Genomic DNA, 19084 nt, shown 5'->3' on the forward strand with positions numbered 1-19084 from the left:
ACTGCATTAGTTTAACCATGGCGAAAGCTAAGGGAACTCGAACCACTTCCTCATCATTCACAACCTTTGATTTTATGAGCTTATGCTCTTCTTCCCGTTTAGTCTATAAGAAAAATTTAGGTTAAACTGAAACAAAAATAAATGGACCAGGAATCTATAATCTTGCCTTTGAAAGATAAGCTCTTTGGATCTACCTGCTGTTCCTTAGTATCTTAAAAAAATTAAATTATGTAATTTGAGAAACTCTCTAAAAATTATAATAGAAATAAGGTTCTTCTCAAAGTTCAAATGCTTGTTTCAAAATATATCACATGAGTCTGTGTCAACTGAACTTTCATTGTTTGAGTGACAATGGTAGATAATACAGTTCTGTAAGTAAGGTTATTTATTTATAAATATACAAAAGAATTAAGTCAATATTTATAACCAGGTGTTGGCAGACTTTTCTGCAGTGGGCCAAATAGATTATTTGTTCTCTGTTGAAGTTACTCAACTCCTTTGTAACACAAAAGCTCAATTAGACAACTGTGAGTATAACTGTGTTCCAATCAAACTTCATTTGCAACGCAGGCTGGGGGCACCTTCCAGCTCCTGGCCAGTTCTACACTGAGAAGGAGAAGCTCTGATGATGAGGACACCTGCCTAAATGCTATTCCTAGCAACTTAGGGAATAGTGACTTTTTTTAATAGTAGAGAAGTGGTCAAGTAGAAATGTAACATAGACTCTTAATGTTTAATGATTTATGAAATGGGCGTCATTTTAATATCCACATAGGAGATAGAAAAGCATATATGTACCATGTCAAAATCACAGTGAAGGAGCATTACTACCTAGCAGCTGAAGACATGAACCCGAAGGTGACGAGGTAAGACAAGAGAGGTGATTTGATTTTTATGAGCTTATGTTCTTCCTCACTTTTAGTCTATAAGAAAAATTCCCTTTAAGTCTCTAAGGACACTGTGAAATGTTCAGAGAGAACAAAATCTGAAAGCTGAAGTCAATCAATAAGAATTAGGACCTGGCAAGAATTAGGTCTGGCAAGGACCCCCAATACCTAAGATCATAGACTGCTGGGCCCCAAATAGAATGATTACCGTAGATGCCAGGCATTTATGTAGTCTGGGTAGGATGTCCCCAGTAATGGTTCCTTGGATATTTTTAATTGTTTTCTCCAATTCTTCCTTATTCTGAGGAAGGGAAGAGAGGATTGGTGTGATGTTCTCGGATTCCATAGCTGATGTCCCTTCGCCATCAGCGGGATTAGCGTTTCCAAGTTCTTCGTTGTGGTCTGACAAACTCTTACATGCATCTTCCTTCTCTTCCTCATCCACAGGCTCTAATTCCATTGCTTCATGGTCTGGCAACTCAATCACTTCTGTTGTGTCTATGTTTAGTAAACAACAAAAATCACCTTAAATCAACTAAGAAAACAGCAAGGTTGTGGTAAGCAGGGTTTTCCACTAACACCCAATATGAAAACTACGGGTGAGCAAGGTTAAATGCAGAGGAAATAACACTAAAGGAGAGAGCTATGGTGTTTTGTTTCCTCACAGCTTAGTCTAATGAGGGACAGAGACAAGCTAACTGGCAATTATAAGAGCATGGAATACAAGTGCAGGGTACTTGGGGAACACAATGGAAGGCTGGTGTCAGGAGCATCTTAATTAAAAGAAAGATTCCAAAGTACTGAAGGTAGAGGTCTCCAAAAGCAAAATCCTACATTCACAAGCATGGAAGTGATAGTGGCAATGAACATTCTCATGCAGAAATATCCTTTATTAGAAGGTTCAGTTTATTAAAGAAAATTAGGCAGCACAGGATTGTGGGGCAATTCGAAACCAACGTCTGCTAACAAGTTGGGTGATGAGGGTCAGTTAACTTAATCCTACTGGGCTTTGGATTCTTTACCAGTAAAATAGAGATGGCACTGACTTCCCAAGACTATTGTAAGGCTTAAATAAGATACAGTCTACAATGTACCTAATGCACGTATTGATACTTCATTGACTTTCAAAAAATGGTGATTAGAAGTCTTCATTTTAATTTACTGGCTGTGTTGACTTTGGGAATATTAGTCTACATTTCCAAATCTTAATTTCTTGTATTAAAAATAAAGGGCGAGTAAAACCCAATATCCTCATAAAGCTCTTATGAGGACAAATGAGAAATGTTTTAAACTTCACTGAAATTTATGAAGATATAGTTAAACAGATTAAGTATTTTAACTTTTAAAGTTTCTGTTTATACAAAATTTGAAATACATAGATTCAAATGATTGAAAATCAATTGTTAAGGGACTTTATTTAGTACCTTAATTGTTCAGAACACTCGTTCCTACAAATTTAAACTTGTCTTTTCTATTCATGAGTGTGGTGCTACAGTGATTTTGCTGTGAATTAAAGAATTAGAAAATTCTGTGTAAGAAGGAGTGTTGGAGTAGAGCAAACTGAAGACCACAATATTTCAACACCTTTAGTCAAAACAATTAGGATAACTATTTAAGTTTTCATTCTTTTCCTTATTTTTCTGAGTTTGCTAGAAACTCTAGCTCAGTGTTCAATAAAAGCAGCAGCAGTACATCTCTGCCACATTCAGCTTTTAAACCAAAAACTTCCAATCTTTTACCATTGAGCATGATGTTGTATTACCTTTTCCAAAGATATCTTTCAACGGGTTAAGGAAATTTTATTTATTCCTTGTTTGATAATCACTGTCATCATGAATGGATATTGAATTTAATCAAACGTTTCCCTCATATCTACTTAGATAATCATGCCTTTTTGTGTGCTAATGTGTTAAATCCCACTAACCAATTAATTATACCAACGTCATGAGTTAGTGGTAGTTTCCTCTTTTCCAATACAATAGCTGGTATAAGCTTAGAAATTATTCCTTGAATGTTGGTAGAACTTGCTTGTAAAACAGTCTAGGTCTGGCAATTCCATTAGATTATTAAGTAAAGCTTCAATTTCTTTAATAGAGACCCATTCATATTTTCCATTTCTTCTAAAGTCAGTTTCTGAATTTTATTTTTCCAAGAATTTTTACATTTCACCAAAGCATTCAATTTTAAGTACAAAGATATTTCACCTCCTTCATTTAATTGTGATGTTTTGAAAATCGATTTTGTCAGGTATGCTCATTTATGATCTTTTCAAATGTCTATTTTCAGGTTCAATGATTCTTTCTTATTACATATTTCATTAATTGCTGCTCCAATTTTTAAATTTTAGTTTCTTTGCATTCATTGCTTACTGTTCTTTCTACATATGAAGGTGAAAAACTGAATTTCTCTATAATCTACAGCTTATATATTTTTCATCCATATGAAATAGTCTGGGCTTCTCTCTTGTTAAATATATTTTTACATAAATGGTCAAACCATTCCTTTAAACTTCCTCCTGAATCATTTACTGGTTGTTGCTACATGAATAGAAAAAGGGAAAAAATTGAGTTTTGCCATCTTTATTTAATGATCATAAATTATCTAAGAATAGTATGGAAAACGAGTTTAAGAAAGTTTAAAAACTCGGGCCTCCCTGGTGGCGCAAAGGGTTAAGATGCAGCCTATGAAGCTATCCGCAGCCCCTGCAGTAAGAGTTCGATCCCCAGCCAGGGAGCTACCCACATGGTGCAGCAGACCTCTCCTGACTTGTTCACTGCTCCCCTCAGCAGTGTATTTCAGTCAGTCTGTCTGTTCTGTTTCCCACTCTGTCTCTGGTGAATCCTCTCACCCCCCACACCTCTAGCCTGTACCCAAGTTTCTGTATACATAAAATAAATACATTTTTTTAAAAAGAGAGTTTAAAAACTTACTTTCTTCATTCTGAATTTTTCTCATTTGTTCCTCAAGACATCTGTGGTCAAAGTGGAATGCTTCTAATACTATTACCAGCAAACTGTTAAAGAAAAGGTAAGCAGAAATGTTCATTTGATTAATGATATTTTTTTAAAAAGGAGAGGAATTTTAAAGGCTTAGTAATGTCAGATTATTTTTTACTAGTTCTAGGCATTTTTGACTTTAGCATAACCTCATTAATACAAGGTAAAGGTTGTGACCACAGAAAATACAACTTCAATAAATATCCAAAAATTTAAATTTTAAAAACAAAAACAAGAAGTTTGACCATACCTGACACCCAACTTTTGATTCATCTGTCCTGTCTGTAAGACATGAATGAAATGTTTCAAGTAATATACATATGCTGACCAAGACAGGTGTTTGCAAATAGCTCCAATAATTTCTGTGGCAGCGATGGTTATATTTTCATGCTGTAAAATAAATGAAGAGCGTCAACACAGAACAAGTACTTGCTAATAAAATAAACAGCTAACTCCATATATTAAAAAGCTTTGACAGCAGGTTATCAGCAATTATACAAAGAATGCCAAAGTATATTCCATTTTTTCCCTAAGCTCTATGAAAAGATGCTGTCAATTAAAGGAATGACATCTTCCTGCAATTAAAGAATTATGAAACATTTCTTCAGACTCTAGGCATTAAACAATGCAGGACAGTGATCCCTGAGAGAAAGTTAACAAATGAAGTGAACCTTTATTTACTCCAATTCACTTGAGGAATGAACTGTCAGGACATATAGGAAGGGAAACCCAAAATGGGCCCTTGGTGTCCCTGAGTTACAGCGACAGAAGTGAGGCTACGGCAGCTCAAGTCCACAGGGCGGAATGGCAGAGAGAAGAGCACCACACAGCAAGGAAAGGTGCACGGAGAAAGGACCCCTGAGTCTTTAGCTAAGCACTGATCAGCATGCCTAAGCAAAGAAGGGAAGGGGAAAGGATTGCCAAAAAGGAACAGGTATAACTCTCATTAAAGATCACCCATTAATAAGACAACTTCACGTTCCTTAACAGTAAAAATGAAAAAATCTCATGATACATAAAGCACTGGCTATTCAGGTACACACAAAGGTACTGCCTCTACTGAGGGCCCAGTTTTAACTTTCGATTAGTGGCTACTCCTGACCAGCAAAGCTTAAAAGCAAGCTCTGAGAGGACCAGACCACTCACAAATGGCCTAACTGAATCTGAGAACAATTCTCTAGAATATGTAAACAAATCCTAATACACCCAGCATCCAACAAGACAAAATTTATAATAGCTGGCATTTAATAAATAGTTACTAGGCATTCAAAGAAGCAGAAAAATATCTCTAATGAGAGTAATCAACCAACAGAAAAATACCCAGAAATGATATGGATGATAGACAGTAGACAAGACATTAAAACAGTTGATATAACAATTTTCCATATAATCACGAAGGGAAAACACGTACGTGTTAAAAGAAGTTCATGTAAGAAGTACAAACAAGCCCAAATTGGACTTATAAAGAGGTAGAAGTCAATTCTGAGAGGTAAGAAACACTGCGATTAGCAGCAGATTCAAAGCTGCATATTAGTGAACATGAAGACAGAGCAATAAATGAAATCCAGAAACAAAAAAGTAAAAATAATCTTGTAAGATGTAGATGGGAAAAATGTAAATTATACTTAGCTTTGGTTGGCGTTAGCATGGTACATCTATCTATAACTCTTTCATATTTTACAACCGTGAAGTTCAGAATGGGTTGTATTTGCTGACTCTGTCAGCCAGAATTTAAGTAAGTATTCTTTTATTTATTTAAAAATTTTTTAAATATTGTGAAACAACAGGGAAAATCTATCCTTGAATAGGACCAAGTAATCAAAATAATATAAATTCAAGTCACAAATCCTAATATTACATCAATTAGACTTGAATTTTTACATTCTGTCTTCTATTAATCTACTTCATATTTATAAAGTCTCTGCAGTGCCTATGTGACAGGCACCAAGCAAGTCCCGGTACAGTATAATGGTAAAGATGTACAAGTAGTAGTTCTGACTTTGCTTTTTTGAAGAAGTCACATAATCTCAATTTACTCTCCTATAAAAATAGTGATTAACAGTCCCTACCCCATAAGGCCGAGCTGTGATGAGAAGTAAGACTATGCATTAAAGTACTTAGAATAGTGCCAGTATCTGGTAGAGAGCTGAAGAAGCTACTATTTCATATAACTCTTATGAGCAACTTGGGAAAACAATGACTGCTGATTAGCGTTGACCAGAATTAAGTCCTATAATGCAAAACTAAACGAATGCCATTTTACTTATTTTTAAAAGTATTTTTTTAAGATTTATTTTTATTTATCTATGCATACAAGAACTGGGGTACAGGCAAGAGGTGTCGGGGGTGAGAGGATTCATCAGAGACAGAGTGGGGAGAATAGGTCGACTGACCGAAATACACTGCTGAGGGGAGCAGCAGGTGAGACAGGAGACGTCTGCAGTGCAATGTGGGTTATCTCCCTGGGTGGGATTGAATTCATGCTACAGTGGCTGAAAATGCTAAGATTTAATCCCTTGAGCCACCAGGGAGGCCCACAAATGCCATTTTAGTAATGTGACCATTTCTAAGAGGGGGAATCATCTGTGGTTGGCCTTTATGAACTAACAGTGGAAATAAAAATAGCCATGATTTATACTGTACTTACTATGTGTCAGACATGGTTCTAAAGCCCTCTGAACTACTCTAAGCCTCAAATGATGGTGGCAACATAAATATCAATGACACCAAGCCCATTCATATTTTGGAAAAGTGTTTCATGCTATGGGTAGAGCTCTATTTGTTTCTAGATCATATAACCTACCTTGAGCATTTTCTCATTAAAAATTGGAGTCATGGCATATGGCATGATATAATTCTGCAGAGATTTAGAGGACAGCACAATTTTGCCTTCCATTAGTTGTTTTGCCAGTTTCTTCAAGGCTCTTGCTCGTCTGTGGATCTATCATTTAGATAAAGTAAGAGTTAGTTTCTAAATAATCTCATTTACAACCAGCTCCATTTCAGTATCATGGTCTTAAAGGAATGAGCAAAGATCTGTGCCTTGATTTGCTTCCAGAGACGTAATCCATAGCATTTAACAATGGCCCCTAACACTTGTAAACCTTTTAGGAAATGGCAGAGAAAGAGGATACTCTTACTGTGGTTCCAATACTGCCAAAGAAACCAGATCCCAGAAAATGATCATCTCCTATGTAAATGTGATTGATGATCATGAAAATCAAGGAATGAGAAGTTCAAAACTTCTGGGAGAAGTTTTGAATGCCACATGCAGGCAATGACACTTAAAATACATCTTTTAGAATAAGGCAGAACTGTTTGAAATACTAATTTTACAGGCAGAACAGTAAAATTGTCTCCTACCTGGATATGCTTCATATTCTCAAAGAAGTCCATTTCTGGGTCGTGGCAATCAGTAAGCTGGACCAAGTCTTTAAATTCTGGTTGGTTTGGAAAGGTTTGAATTAAACAGGAAAGCAGTGTGGTGTAATCGTGTTGAATATTCTGCAAATATCAAGTTGAGAAACACTTTTTTTAAATTTTAAAAACAACTTGCTTCCTATATAATATTAAAAAAACATACACATACAAAATTATTGCTTTTAAACTAAAATGTTGCCGCTATAATAAACAAACAATATAAAAGCAGAGTAAGTGACTGGTTTCCTTTTCATCTCTGCTCCCCTGTTAAAAGTATAGTGAGTATTTACACATTAAAGAATTTTAATTAAGGGCCTCCCCAGGTGGCACAGGCGGTTGAGCGCAATGCTATGAAGCTGTCGACAGCCTCTGCAGCGCCAGTTTGATCCCAGCCAGCCGGCAAGGGTCCCACATGGCGCGGCAGACCTCTCTTGTTGTGCCCGCTGCTCCCCTCAGCAGTGTATTTCGTCAGTCTGTCTGTTCTGTTCCCCACTCTGTCTCTGGTGAATCCTCTCGCCCTCCCGCGGATCTGGCCTATACCCCGGTTCTTGTATAAATAAATAATAAATAAATCTTTTTTTTTTTTTAAGAATTTTAATTAAATGTACGAAGCCTGTCTGTCTTCTATATAATAACAGCAGAAAGGGAAAACAAACAAACAAAAAAAAGGTAGATATTAGTGCTTAAAAGACCAAGTTATAATCGCAAATCCCAGTACCTCTGTCTGGCTCTTCAGTCCTTTCCTCAACCTCTCCAGCAGAGAGCGATGAATGATTTCTCTATAGTCTTTCTCTGTGACATTCAAGGCAGCCAGCCTTTTGATGATACTCATCAAGCACATGCTGGCATTGTCACTTAAAGACATGTCTCCTAACTGGAAGTAGGGGGAAAAAAACCAAATTATTTTGTATTATGGAATATTATTTCCCAGTGCAAGAGCTTATTCAATTTTGCCACTGCTCTGTGTAAAAGCCCTACTAAGAACTATCCCTATCACAAGAACCTTATACTTGAAGAAGAATCAAACACAGGGTGACGAGGAATAAATGACTTTAAAGTGTCCATTTCTGAGAAGTGTCAATTTCACACAATACTACCAACTTTTGAATTAGCTTGATTTTGCAAAGCAAATGGAACAGAAGATTCACTAAAGTCAGTTTTCAATACTCAGTATCAGATGAGCACTGAAAGAGAGTTGACCGATATAATTCTAGTTAGTAGCTCTAGAGTTCCTGGTTTGAGGAGTGTGGATAGTGAGTGTGGATAAAGTGTTCCCAACTCTGCCAACCAGGCAGTGGTTTAGAATTCCTTGATATATGGAGAATGAGCCCCAAATGGACAATTACTTTTTCATATGCAACATAATACTGAATATGAGATGAATAATTATAAAACACCACAAAGAGATAATTGATGTCACTACATAGTTAATTACCAATCAAGGGTTTCATTTCCCCCATTTCTGTGTTTTAATTCAGTTTAGCAACATGGCATTTAACACAGTTCCAATTTCTTTTATTGCTGCTACATCAGTAAAAGAAGACAAGTTTTCAGTAATATAGCTCATAACTTAAAAAAACTGAGATGCAATTGATGTATGATAAAACAGCCTTTAAAGTTTACATTTCAGTGGTTTTTAGCATTTTCACAAGGTTGTGCTACTACTGCCACTATATGATTTCAGAACATTTTCATCACCGCAAAATAAACCCTAAACCCATTAGAAGTCACTCTCTTCTCCACTCCCTGTAGCCTTGGGGAACTACTAATTTACCTTCTGTCTTTATGAATTTCCCTAATTGAAAATACCACTTTTTTGACTTTTCAAAGAGCTTCTGCATGTATTATTTTATTGAAAATACTTGATTTCAAATCCTGAGGATAATAGTTCTCTGCCAAACAAAGTATTTTTATACTACAAAGCTTTGACCCCATAAAAAACAAATTAAACATTAGGTTATGTAGTTGTATTACCAAAACAGTAACGTGCAATTCATAGATTTTTGCTATCAACACCTACCTCCAGATTATAGAAACAATTATGCATAACTGGAATTAGGTAGTTAACATCCACGGTTTGCATCTCTTTAATATGAGAGGCGATGGTCTGGAATGTTGAGAAGCGAACATCGAAGTTGATATCATCAAGATGTCTTCGATCAAAGGCATTAAGCTACAAGAAACGTGTTGAAACCTTATGAATGAAGGTATATAAATCCCAAATAAGCACATGGTAATACTTTTGAAGCATAGGAGAAATAAGCTCTTCTTTCTTACCTTGACCACTTCAGTAACATATTTTAATTCACTCTCAAAATCAGAAAGCGTCTGAAAGGAAAGAAAATAGCATATTATTAGTGAATAAAACCTTAACTCTCAGCCCTCTTCCCTTTGGCTTCCTGCCCCCACACAAATTTATATGAAGTTATCATGGGACCAAGAAAGTTGCTAATGTGCTTTACATGTGAATATGATTTACAGGGGTGATTTGTGATAAAGAAAAATAACTATTACAGACCTCGAAAACTGTGCAAAGCAATTGCCGTGACAACTTGTTCTTAATAATTGAGAAAAGTTTTGCTAGAGGCTTGAGGAAGTTTGTAGGCTCCAGACAATGCTTTAACAGGTTTTGTATTGTCACCAGAATATCAACCTCTGTATCCTTAAAAACAAATAGCAGGAGAAATAATATTTTAGTTATTTATAAAACTGTTCCACTTGTACATTAATATATTACAGATTATAAAACAAGTAATTATATATACAGAATGTAGTAAGTGGAAAAATTATTTCATAGCCTTTTAAAAGTTGTGGGCATTTTTACCTAATATCGAACTCACAATAGTATTCACTAACAGTTTTTTCCTTTAATTCTAAAAGAAAATATGCAGCATGGCATTGAAACAATTTCTTTTACTGTCTAGTCAAAAAAAAAAAAGGTAAAAAAAAAAATGAGCTTATTGAAATAAAATATAGATTTCTGATTGTCTACAGATCTGTGATCTTCTAAACTGGATTACTAGGTGGTATAAGATGTTCAGTATAGCTACTTCAGGCAGCTTTATAAATGCCTTTTGAGTCACGGGAAGACTGTTAATTCATATTGAACTAGGCTTTGAAAATCAAATCAGAAACTTTTCATTACATCTGAATATTCTAACAGCTTGACTCTTCACTCAGTTTTGCCACCGTGATCCATATTTAAAACTATACAATGCACTTCTTGGGTTCTAAAAGCCAGAGAGGAGCAGAAAAGTTCTGGAATGGATAAGAAACTAAAAACAAGAAAATAAAGGGAGTACTGAATACTTTTACTGTTATGACAGAGGACAATATTTTCATCTTCTAGCTGGTTTATCATTCCTATAGAAGTTCCAATTTTTCTGTTTTCAATTACATAAACCTGTATAGTTTTTTTTTTTTCTCAGTTCCTTCAGAATACATCATAAGATCTAAGCAAAATAAATATTAGTCACAAATAAACCTGGTGATGAAGTGGCACTACAGAGACAAAGTAAGAGCCCTATGAATCCATACCTCAGCAATATTGCCACGGTGGAGAAAAGGAAGGAGAAGTGTGATGAGGAGAGAACTTTGTTCTTTGTCTTGCATGAACTTGCTGATCCTAGAGAAGGAAACAAATTCCCGATAGGTAAGGAAGGGATACGAAAGGTTAACCCAGCTACCGAGCAATGCCACCTTTCATTTCCCTAACTCTAGGGTACTTCTTTCGCGAATATTGGCTTAGGTGGGGAACAAGCAAACTCCAGTGCTATCATTTGGCATCAGTAATTTTCACATTTTGTAAAAAAAAAATAACACTTTTAAGTGCCAAGATTTCTTTAAAGCTTTATGTTTAGTATTTCGATTTAACCCTCACAATACCATGTAGGAATACTAGCCCCATTTTGCCCAGAGAAAACTGAGGCTCAGAGAAGTGATGTCACACAGGTAGGAAGTGGTAGAACAGGTCTCTCAACCCTGGTCTTGCTGGTGCCTAATCTTTCATCATCTTTCTATGGCTACACAGCCAGCAATAAAAGTTTATGAGTATATTTAGTGTGGTTTCCCATTCCGTGTAATATAGAGATACAATAGTATTTTTTTAAAAAAACCTTAAATGAAGTTTCTGGAACATTCTATTATACCATTTTGCTTCTGATGTTGTTGCTGAAAGTAACAAAAAAAGTAAACTTTCAATAACTAAGCCCTATAATGGTCGATTTAGAGTTTAAGATAGAATACTTTTTGTCCTCAGGTTTACCTACCTTGCATTTTATGGCCATCACAACTATATAATACTAGGTCTATTGCTAAAGAGACTTGTTAAAAATCACTGCAAAATTTTGATTTAAAAAACAAAAACAATAAACTATTTAAAATTATTTTTAATTAAAATATAAAAAATAGAAAATTGTGATCTCACCAAAATTTGAATTATTACTTGAAGAAAATATGAAAATAATGAAATATACAAATCTACTAGTCTACTTTAGAATGTCTCTTCCCTTTTATAATTAAATGAAGACAGATGTCATAAAAGATTTCCAATGACCATCCCAGCAGAGAAGCAGAATTTTGCGTTAACTTAAAAATAAAAGGTATTTAAAATCCTAAAGCCCTTTTTATTTATCACCACATTAAAACTGAAAAACAAAATTTAATATAATTAAAACAATTAAAAGCGCTTTTAAGCACCAACATATCACTCACTTTGAAAGAATGCCAAGTTCCTTACTGACTCGTGCTCTGTTCTTTTTCTTTTTCACCTTTTCTGCACTTATTGTGGTTTTGCTGAGATACTGGAGTATAGCAGGCACATGAGGCAGAATTAATCGTGCCCCTGTCGTGATAGATTCTGAAATAGATAAAGATAAATGTTTTGATTTTAATTAACTAATCTCTCGAACGATAACTGCACACTATCTTTGTGAAGACAGATAAGGAAAGCACTCATTTATTATGGAAATTTAATTAAACTTCAACTCAGATGATTAAATAACTTTCTTCTTACTCAAAATAGCTGGATCACTAGCTAAATTAAAATTTCATGTAAGAGACCCTTGAGGTTTTATTAAATCCACTTTTGGTAATGGTGAAGTATATTATTAGGAGAATATGGTGGAAAGAATTCAGAGACAGATAGTGGAAATCATTTGATAAGTTCCTGGAGGTTTGCTGAATTTTCTAGAATATAAATAATCTGAATTTCTACTATTGGAAAAGAAATTCAGTTTATATAAATTGGCCTGAATTCCTAGAGAAAAGAAATGGCATGCGTTATTAAAATGTTTAATGGCATACGTTATTAAAACAGTCAAATTCTATTGAATTTTTCCTTTCCCAGAGAACAAATGCTACCTCAAGAGTTTAAGAATCACGGCTTTGTACTCCACACATACCATCTGCACTTTCCGTGTATACACATCCAGTTACTGGCAAGCTCAAAACTGTCTCTGTGGGCTCAAAATCTGGAAGGTTAAGAAGATCATCAACTATATCCATCACCATACTGGCTGTGGCTTCAGAGAGATTCTTTGCTGAGAGAATCGCAAAAACATTGGTCAAAATATCACATTCTGGATGTCCAGGCTTCTGTTTTGCCAGAAAAGGGAAATATCTGCAAGAAAATCATTGAAATTGTCAACTTATTTCTTACTACGTTTATTTCTAAAACATGTTGCATGTGAATTTTCATACTGAGTTTATCAAATATGTATGAAGATTAAAAGATTACTCAAAAGGGAAGTTACTTTCAAATCTAAAGTGTGATGGGCAATGCTAGGAAGTACCTTATAAACTATTATTATTATGTAGGCACTCTCTTTAACACTTCTCATTTAATCGTAACATCTCCCTACATAACAGATGAAGAAATTGAGACTTGTCCAAAGTCATTTAATAAATGGTAGAGTTGAGATTTGAACCACAGTCTAATTCCAAAGTCAAAGTCCTTTCTTAAAGAGACATATTGAAGACATGCTTTTTCAATTATAAGCTGTCTAGACTTTGAATGTTTCTATACGCATATACAAACAAATGTACTGCTATAAGGGAATTTGTTGTACCAACCAAACAATCATTTGCTATATCAGGATGTGTAAAATTCAGAGATTGAGATCATTTTTGGGGAAGGTGGATGAATTCATGCCCAATAATCCAAGAGTCATACAAAAGGATAGGAACTTCCCACTTGGTGAAAACATTCCAACAAGGGCAGAGAATACAAGGGTGTTCCAGCCAGGGGCAAACCAGAAGCTATTTTATAGCCAGACACACAATCCTAACACAATCAGTAAGAAGACCAAACTGAAAAATATCAGATAGTTTAGATAGTTTGGCTCTACCCATTCATCATCATTGGAAAAAGAACTTAAGAGCTTTAACATATTCAATACTGATTAACTGACAGAAAAGTTCTAACAAGATATTCATACATCTTTGTCCAACAGATATCAGGCACCAAGCAAGATACTTTACCTATTTTCACCTCTATTATTAATGAAGAAGGGACTGTTATTATTTATACCTTACCGATAGCAAAGTTGAGGCTTAGAGAGGTCAACTTTTCTAAAGAAGACACAATTGTGCTAGAATTTGAAGCCAGGTTTATATGGCTTTAGAGACCACCTTCTTAATCACTGTGTTTTGAATTGTCTTTACAGTTTTTCAAACATAAAAGGTGAGAGAGCTGCTTTCAACTGCTGGCAAAATCCTTGCAAGAGTGCCATCAATTCCAGTCTGACCTGGAAGTGATCAAAATGTTTCTTGAACAATATAACTGGGCATGCTCCATGCTAAAATGTTTGGCTCAATCAAAAATTTTTATCACTCTTTCAACACGCAATGAATATCAACTAACTGTCATGGTAACTCCCTGTTACGGAAAATATGATAATAATTGTGAAACTGTCTCTACCCTCAAGGAGTTTTAGCAGGTAAACTATGAAGAGACAAGCGTGTGACAAAAGAGTATGTACTAACAGGTCCTTCCAGGAGTGCAGACAGCTTCTAGGAGGAAAAGACAGCCACACCGGGGCCACAATGGTCAGAACCAGAGCAGCTATTAAGAAAGTAGCCAGGGACAGTCCCAGTTCATGCTGGTTGTTTTGGCTTAGTTATTTGTGGCATCTCTTTTCATTTTCAGGAATGTTCCAGTTTGGACAATAGATTATGTGGCCACCCTAGTTAGCAAACAGAGTTGTTTTGGTTTTGAGTTCATCTAAATTTTGCAACAATATAACCTTACTTCTATGCTTAAAGACATTGCCTATAGTTCAGCACTACCTGCATTTACTCAAAGTAAAATTCTAGACTTTTCTGTAGATGATAATCTGCTAACTGATTGGCATTATGTAACCTGAACCCCTGAAATGACACTTTATCTTTGTATCGAGGAATAGCATTTCCAATCAGGTGGCTTTGAAACATTCATTCATCAATTCTTTTACCCACAATTACCTATGCATGCTATGGAGATTTCAAGAGAAGTCAAACCTTCTGAGGATTTCTTTCAGGTGTTACTTAGGAAAGAGAAAAAAAAATTCTACTGCCTACTTCCTCCATTGCTATATGGCTTCCATTTCCCATCAATCAAAGATGAGACAGAAGTTGCAGAAAAGAATGAAGTGGCCCCAATGACGTGGCTTGACACCTTGAGTAAACACCCAATGAATACAAAACTGAGTCATTATTATAAAGTCTTCCTGGATGAAAGTCCTTCATAGCTTATTTACATAAAAATTGCACAACTATAGAACATTTCTTAAGTATGCCTGTAAAGTGCTGCTAATCAATGTCCAGTGATAAAACAAGATATGAAATTGCTTCCTCAAATTGGGAAATACATGAAAAGAGCTCTTCTGACCAGTAAAAATGAGACAGATTTTCCCAAGGAAGACAATGTCATGGCCTTTGGTTTGTTGTTGAAAACTACCTAATGGGGAAATAGTGGAGACATAATTGCACATAAGAAAAAAAAATAAAATAAAGTCAATTACACTGCATGATCTCAAGTCTGTAAAATCCAATGCCAAGATTTTAACATCACTATATTAACAATAAAACTTTTCATAAATTCTCTTTCATTCTTTCAAATAGCTTGGGACAAACTAAAGTCTTTTTCCATTACTAAGATAAATAACATATGTAGTTTCCCCACTCCTTAGTGAAGATGCATGTGGTCTGTAACACGGCATCTCTGAACCAACAGTAGATGAAGGTTCTGAGAACAGCTCAAATGTCCTCAAAAGGATGTTGATTTATGACATGAGACTTGTACATATGTTTAGATGGAATTTTACAAAGGAGAGAGGACTACGACCAGAAAATCTAGAGAGCCTGTGAATTTTTTCTGCCTTTAAGTGGAAACTGGCAAAAAAGAAATAGAATACCAAATCAGTTTTTATTTTTAAGTAAGCACAGTTGCAAAAACTGGTAATATTTATGTGACGATACAACTGTCTGGTCTGTTTGACTATTTTCCCCTTCACCATGCCAAATCAAAGGAGTGATACGAATTTTTACACATTGGAAGAATATCCCTATCAAATCCAATACTTCTAATTTTCAACTTTAAAAGCTTTGATATAACATATATAACTTTTAATTACATTAAATTGCAAAGGTTATCTTTTTATTATTATAAATATTTCAAACACTCCATAAATGTATGCTGAGAAGGTTCCCTTCCCCACTGACCCACAAAGGCCTCCATATGCTGTAACATGAATAGTTTCTCATGTCTTTCTAGATATTTTCAACTTTATTTTATATTTACACATACCCCACCCACCCCAACACACACACATATAAAAGCATTTTTTCTTGAATCATACTGTACACTTGAAACTTTCATTTTTCTTTATTGTATTTTGAGATTCAGTTGTCTTATTTATTCACTCTAGCTTCATTTATAGTAGTTTGCTGTATGAAAAAATTATTATTTTTCTCCCTTGATCATTAAATTTTTGGTTCCCTTGATTACTTTTGACTAGATTAGCCTAGGCACCACTTTTAAAGGTGAGGTAAGGGAAAAGGGAGATTATACCTTGCATTTCTGCTCCAGATACTAATCAGTTTCAGCAAAGGAGTAGGAGAATACTGACTTTCAGATCCAAGCCTGCTGATCTACAACATAGAATAAAAACCAAATACCAAATGAAAACACAGAACAGGGGTGGGTAGCAATTAAAAAGGCAAGCCTAGAAACCACACGATTGGATAAAAGAGCCAAGTGACAGAGATGAACATTTGTAGGACAGTGAGAGAAAAAAATGAGGGAATTCAAAGTGACATCTACACAGGAAACTGGCAAAGAGAGTAAATGGAAATGCTAACACTTGGAAGGAACCAGATCGTTAAATTTCCATTTGTCAGAAATGACAGATCAAGCAGTCAGAAATTTTTCCTAAAAGTCAAGCCTCTCCTAAAGTCTTCTTAGCTACAAGGAAACATCAGTTCTCATCATCAAGTGATTATTACTAGAGACATGAAATAAGGAAATATGTAACAAATCTCCATGTAGGGCTCCCTGGTGGGGGAGGGGTTAAAGTCTCAGCACTATCAAGCTATTGCCAGCCACTGTGGCCTGTATTCAATCCCCAGCCAGGGAGATGACTCCCATGGCGCAGCAGGCCTCTCCTGCCTTGCCTGCTGCTCCCCTCAGCAGAGGGGACATAATCTCATACACATAAGCAGAGGGGACATAATCTCATACACATGACTGAGATTATGTCCCTCCCCTCTATTTCAATAGATCTGTCTGTTCTGCTCCTCACTCTGTCTCTGGTGAATACTCTCACCCCCCACACCTCTGGCCTGTACCCCAGTTCTTGTATGTATAAATAAATAAAATAAATCTTTAAAAAATATATCCATGTATTTTACATGTCAGTCCAAATTCAGAGGCACATTATGAGGGACGCTGTTACAGAAATTACGTTATATTTGCTTAAGAGGCAGGATTATATGCAAATTAGCCTTAGGTATATATTAAAAGAATGCCATGGCATTGTGGAAACCAGCTCATGACCTTTAGGTGGCAGCAGGAGCAAAGAAAAGTGTTAAAACTTCCATAAATAAAGGCTTGATGCAAAAGAAAAGAGCAAGACAGATGTTCATGCCTGCGTGCAGATGATGCTGGAGAAACAGCAACAACAGAAGCAGAAGTTACCCTGGCAAAACACAGGAGTCAAGGTTTACCTGGGGCCACACTGCAGCACAGAACACCGCATCAATTTCTTCTGTTGTGAACTGATGAGACTCCCAATCCAGAAAGATATCAGTTACCATTTTGATTCCAAGACGTCTCAAGTTTTTCAATGGGTTAATAAATCTCAGTTGTATCTGTAAAATAAAGATCCTCCATTAAGAAATGTATGACTTTTACCCTTCGCTTCTCAGGGAGGGCACACTTGCTCAGCTGGCGAAGAATCAAGCTGGAAATCCTGTTACAAAGTCTGTTGACTTTGGCTGTGATTTACCTGGGCACGTCAACTGAGCAAGTCAAGAAAGAAAAGCAGAGATCTAAAAAAATCAAAATGTGAGATGCTCCACTGTCATTGCCCAGTCAAATCACGTGAGTAGCCTTAGAAAAAAACAAAATCACAACTGGAACAGCTGCCTTGTACTCTACATTGCTTTTATTTAAGCAAGCAATTGTCTCATAAAATTCTGATTTTTTCCAATGCACAGAACATTCTAAACAAAACATTTTTTGCTATCATGTCTTAGATCAGAAGAATTAAACCTTTATTTCAAGTGAAAGTCACTTTTCTTTTTGTTTTCTTATTTGTATTATTGCCATTTTTCACTTTTAAAACTAGGAGCTTTCTATTATTCTTGGTAAAATTAATCTGGGCCCAGTGAAAGAATATATGGTCTCTCCATACGGTAGTATACTTTATACATTAAAAGACAATGAGGCAACTGAATTAAGGCATAAGATCTCAAAATATATAGTTAAAGAAAAATACTATTTGGAAAAGCATACTAATTGTTTAAAGGCTGAAGCTGGAGTGGGTGGTTATTTGAGTTTGATAGCAAACTTCTGGAATCTCCTTCTCTATATGTTATAAAATCATAAATAGGCAACCTGTTTCAAAATAAAACAGTTTAATGAGTCCCTATCAATGGGTCAAAAGGCATGCTAGCCATAGACTTGACTTCAACTTAAAATTTTACTGAAGGAAAATTTCTTAAATATCTGAGAGACTACGAATGTCAAAGATATTCAATAGGAGAAAAATTCTATAAATATGATAAGGGCAAAGTTCACGGCATGGACAGAATTTCTGATTCTTAAAGGATAATGAGGTTTAGGTCAGACAGGAGAGAGATAAAGGCCTCAGAGAAATTTTTTCTAGCATAGAAAGTTGTAAAAATCAAATAAATGGAAGGGAGAGAGACCCCTGTTTTTCCACTTGATTGATATACTGTAGACTCTGGATATGTTAAGGGGCTATATGTGTGTGTGTGTATATATATATAGAGAGAGAGAGAGAGGGGGGGGAGAGACAGAGAAAGCTTAAATTATATATGCTAATTATATATATCTTAAATTTTATATATATAGACAGATAGCTATAGATATATATCTTAACCCTTTGCACTCTGAACCATTTTACGATATTTTGATTTAATTTCTTGTGCCATTTCAAGATAAAACTTCAGTGAAACATGCATGTCTCAAAAAGTTGCATTGAAATAACCTCAATTCCCCGTAATCACTAATAAATTGCAATGTCCCCTGAGAGGGGACATCCGAGTGATATGCTAGAA

General features: G+C 35.5%; 1 protein-coding gene across 1 annotated transcript in view; it reads right to left on the reverse strand.

Moving 5' to 3' along the window:
- UTP20 (UTP20 small subunit processome component) overlaps positions 1 to 19084 on the reverse strand; it is a gene marked incomplete at both ends in the record, with an annotated part of 79188 nt that overhangs the window by 17582 nt on the left and 42522 nt on the right. The window contains 15 exon segments of the mRNA XM_084254919.1: positions 3 to 103; positions 1096 to 1385; positions 3818 to 3900; positions 4134 to 4273; positions 6687 to 6824; positions 7247 to 7387; positions 8022 to 8177; positions 9324 to 9476; positions 9581 to 9631; positions 9822 to 9965; positions 10841 to 10928; positions 12017 to 12159; positions 12701 to 12923; positions 16353 to 16432; positions 17507 to 17650. Coding sequence (XP_084111045.1) covers positions 3 to 103; positions 1096 to 1385; positions 3818 to 3900; positions 4134 to 4273; positions 6687 to 6824; positions 7247 to 7387; positions 8022 to 8177; positions 9324 to 9476; positions 9581 to 9631; positions 9822 to 9965; positions 10841 to 10928; positions 12017 to 12159; positions 12701 to 12923; positions 16353 to 16432; positions 17507 to 17650 — 2075 coding nt within the window.

The sequence above is a fragment of the Talpa europaea genome (assembly GCF_964194135.1).
Source record: "Talpa europaea genome assembly, chromosome: 15".
Classification (NCBI taxonomy): domain Eukaryota; kingdom Metazoa; phylum Chordata; class Mammalia; order Eulipotyphla; family Talpidae; genus Talpa; species Talpa europaea.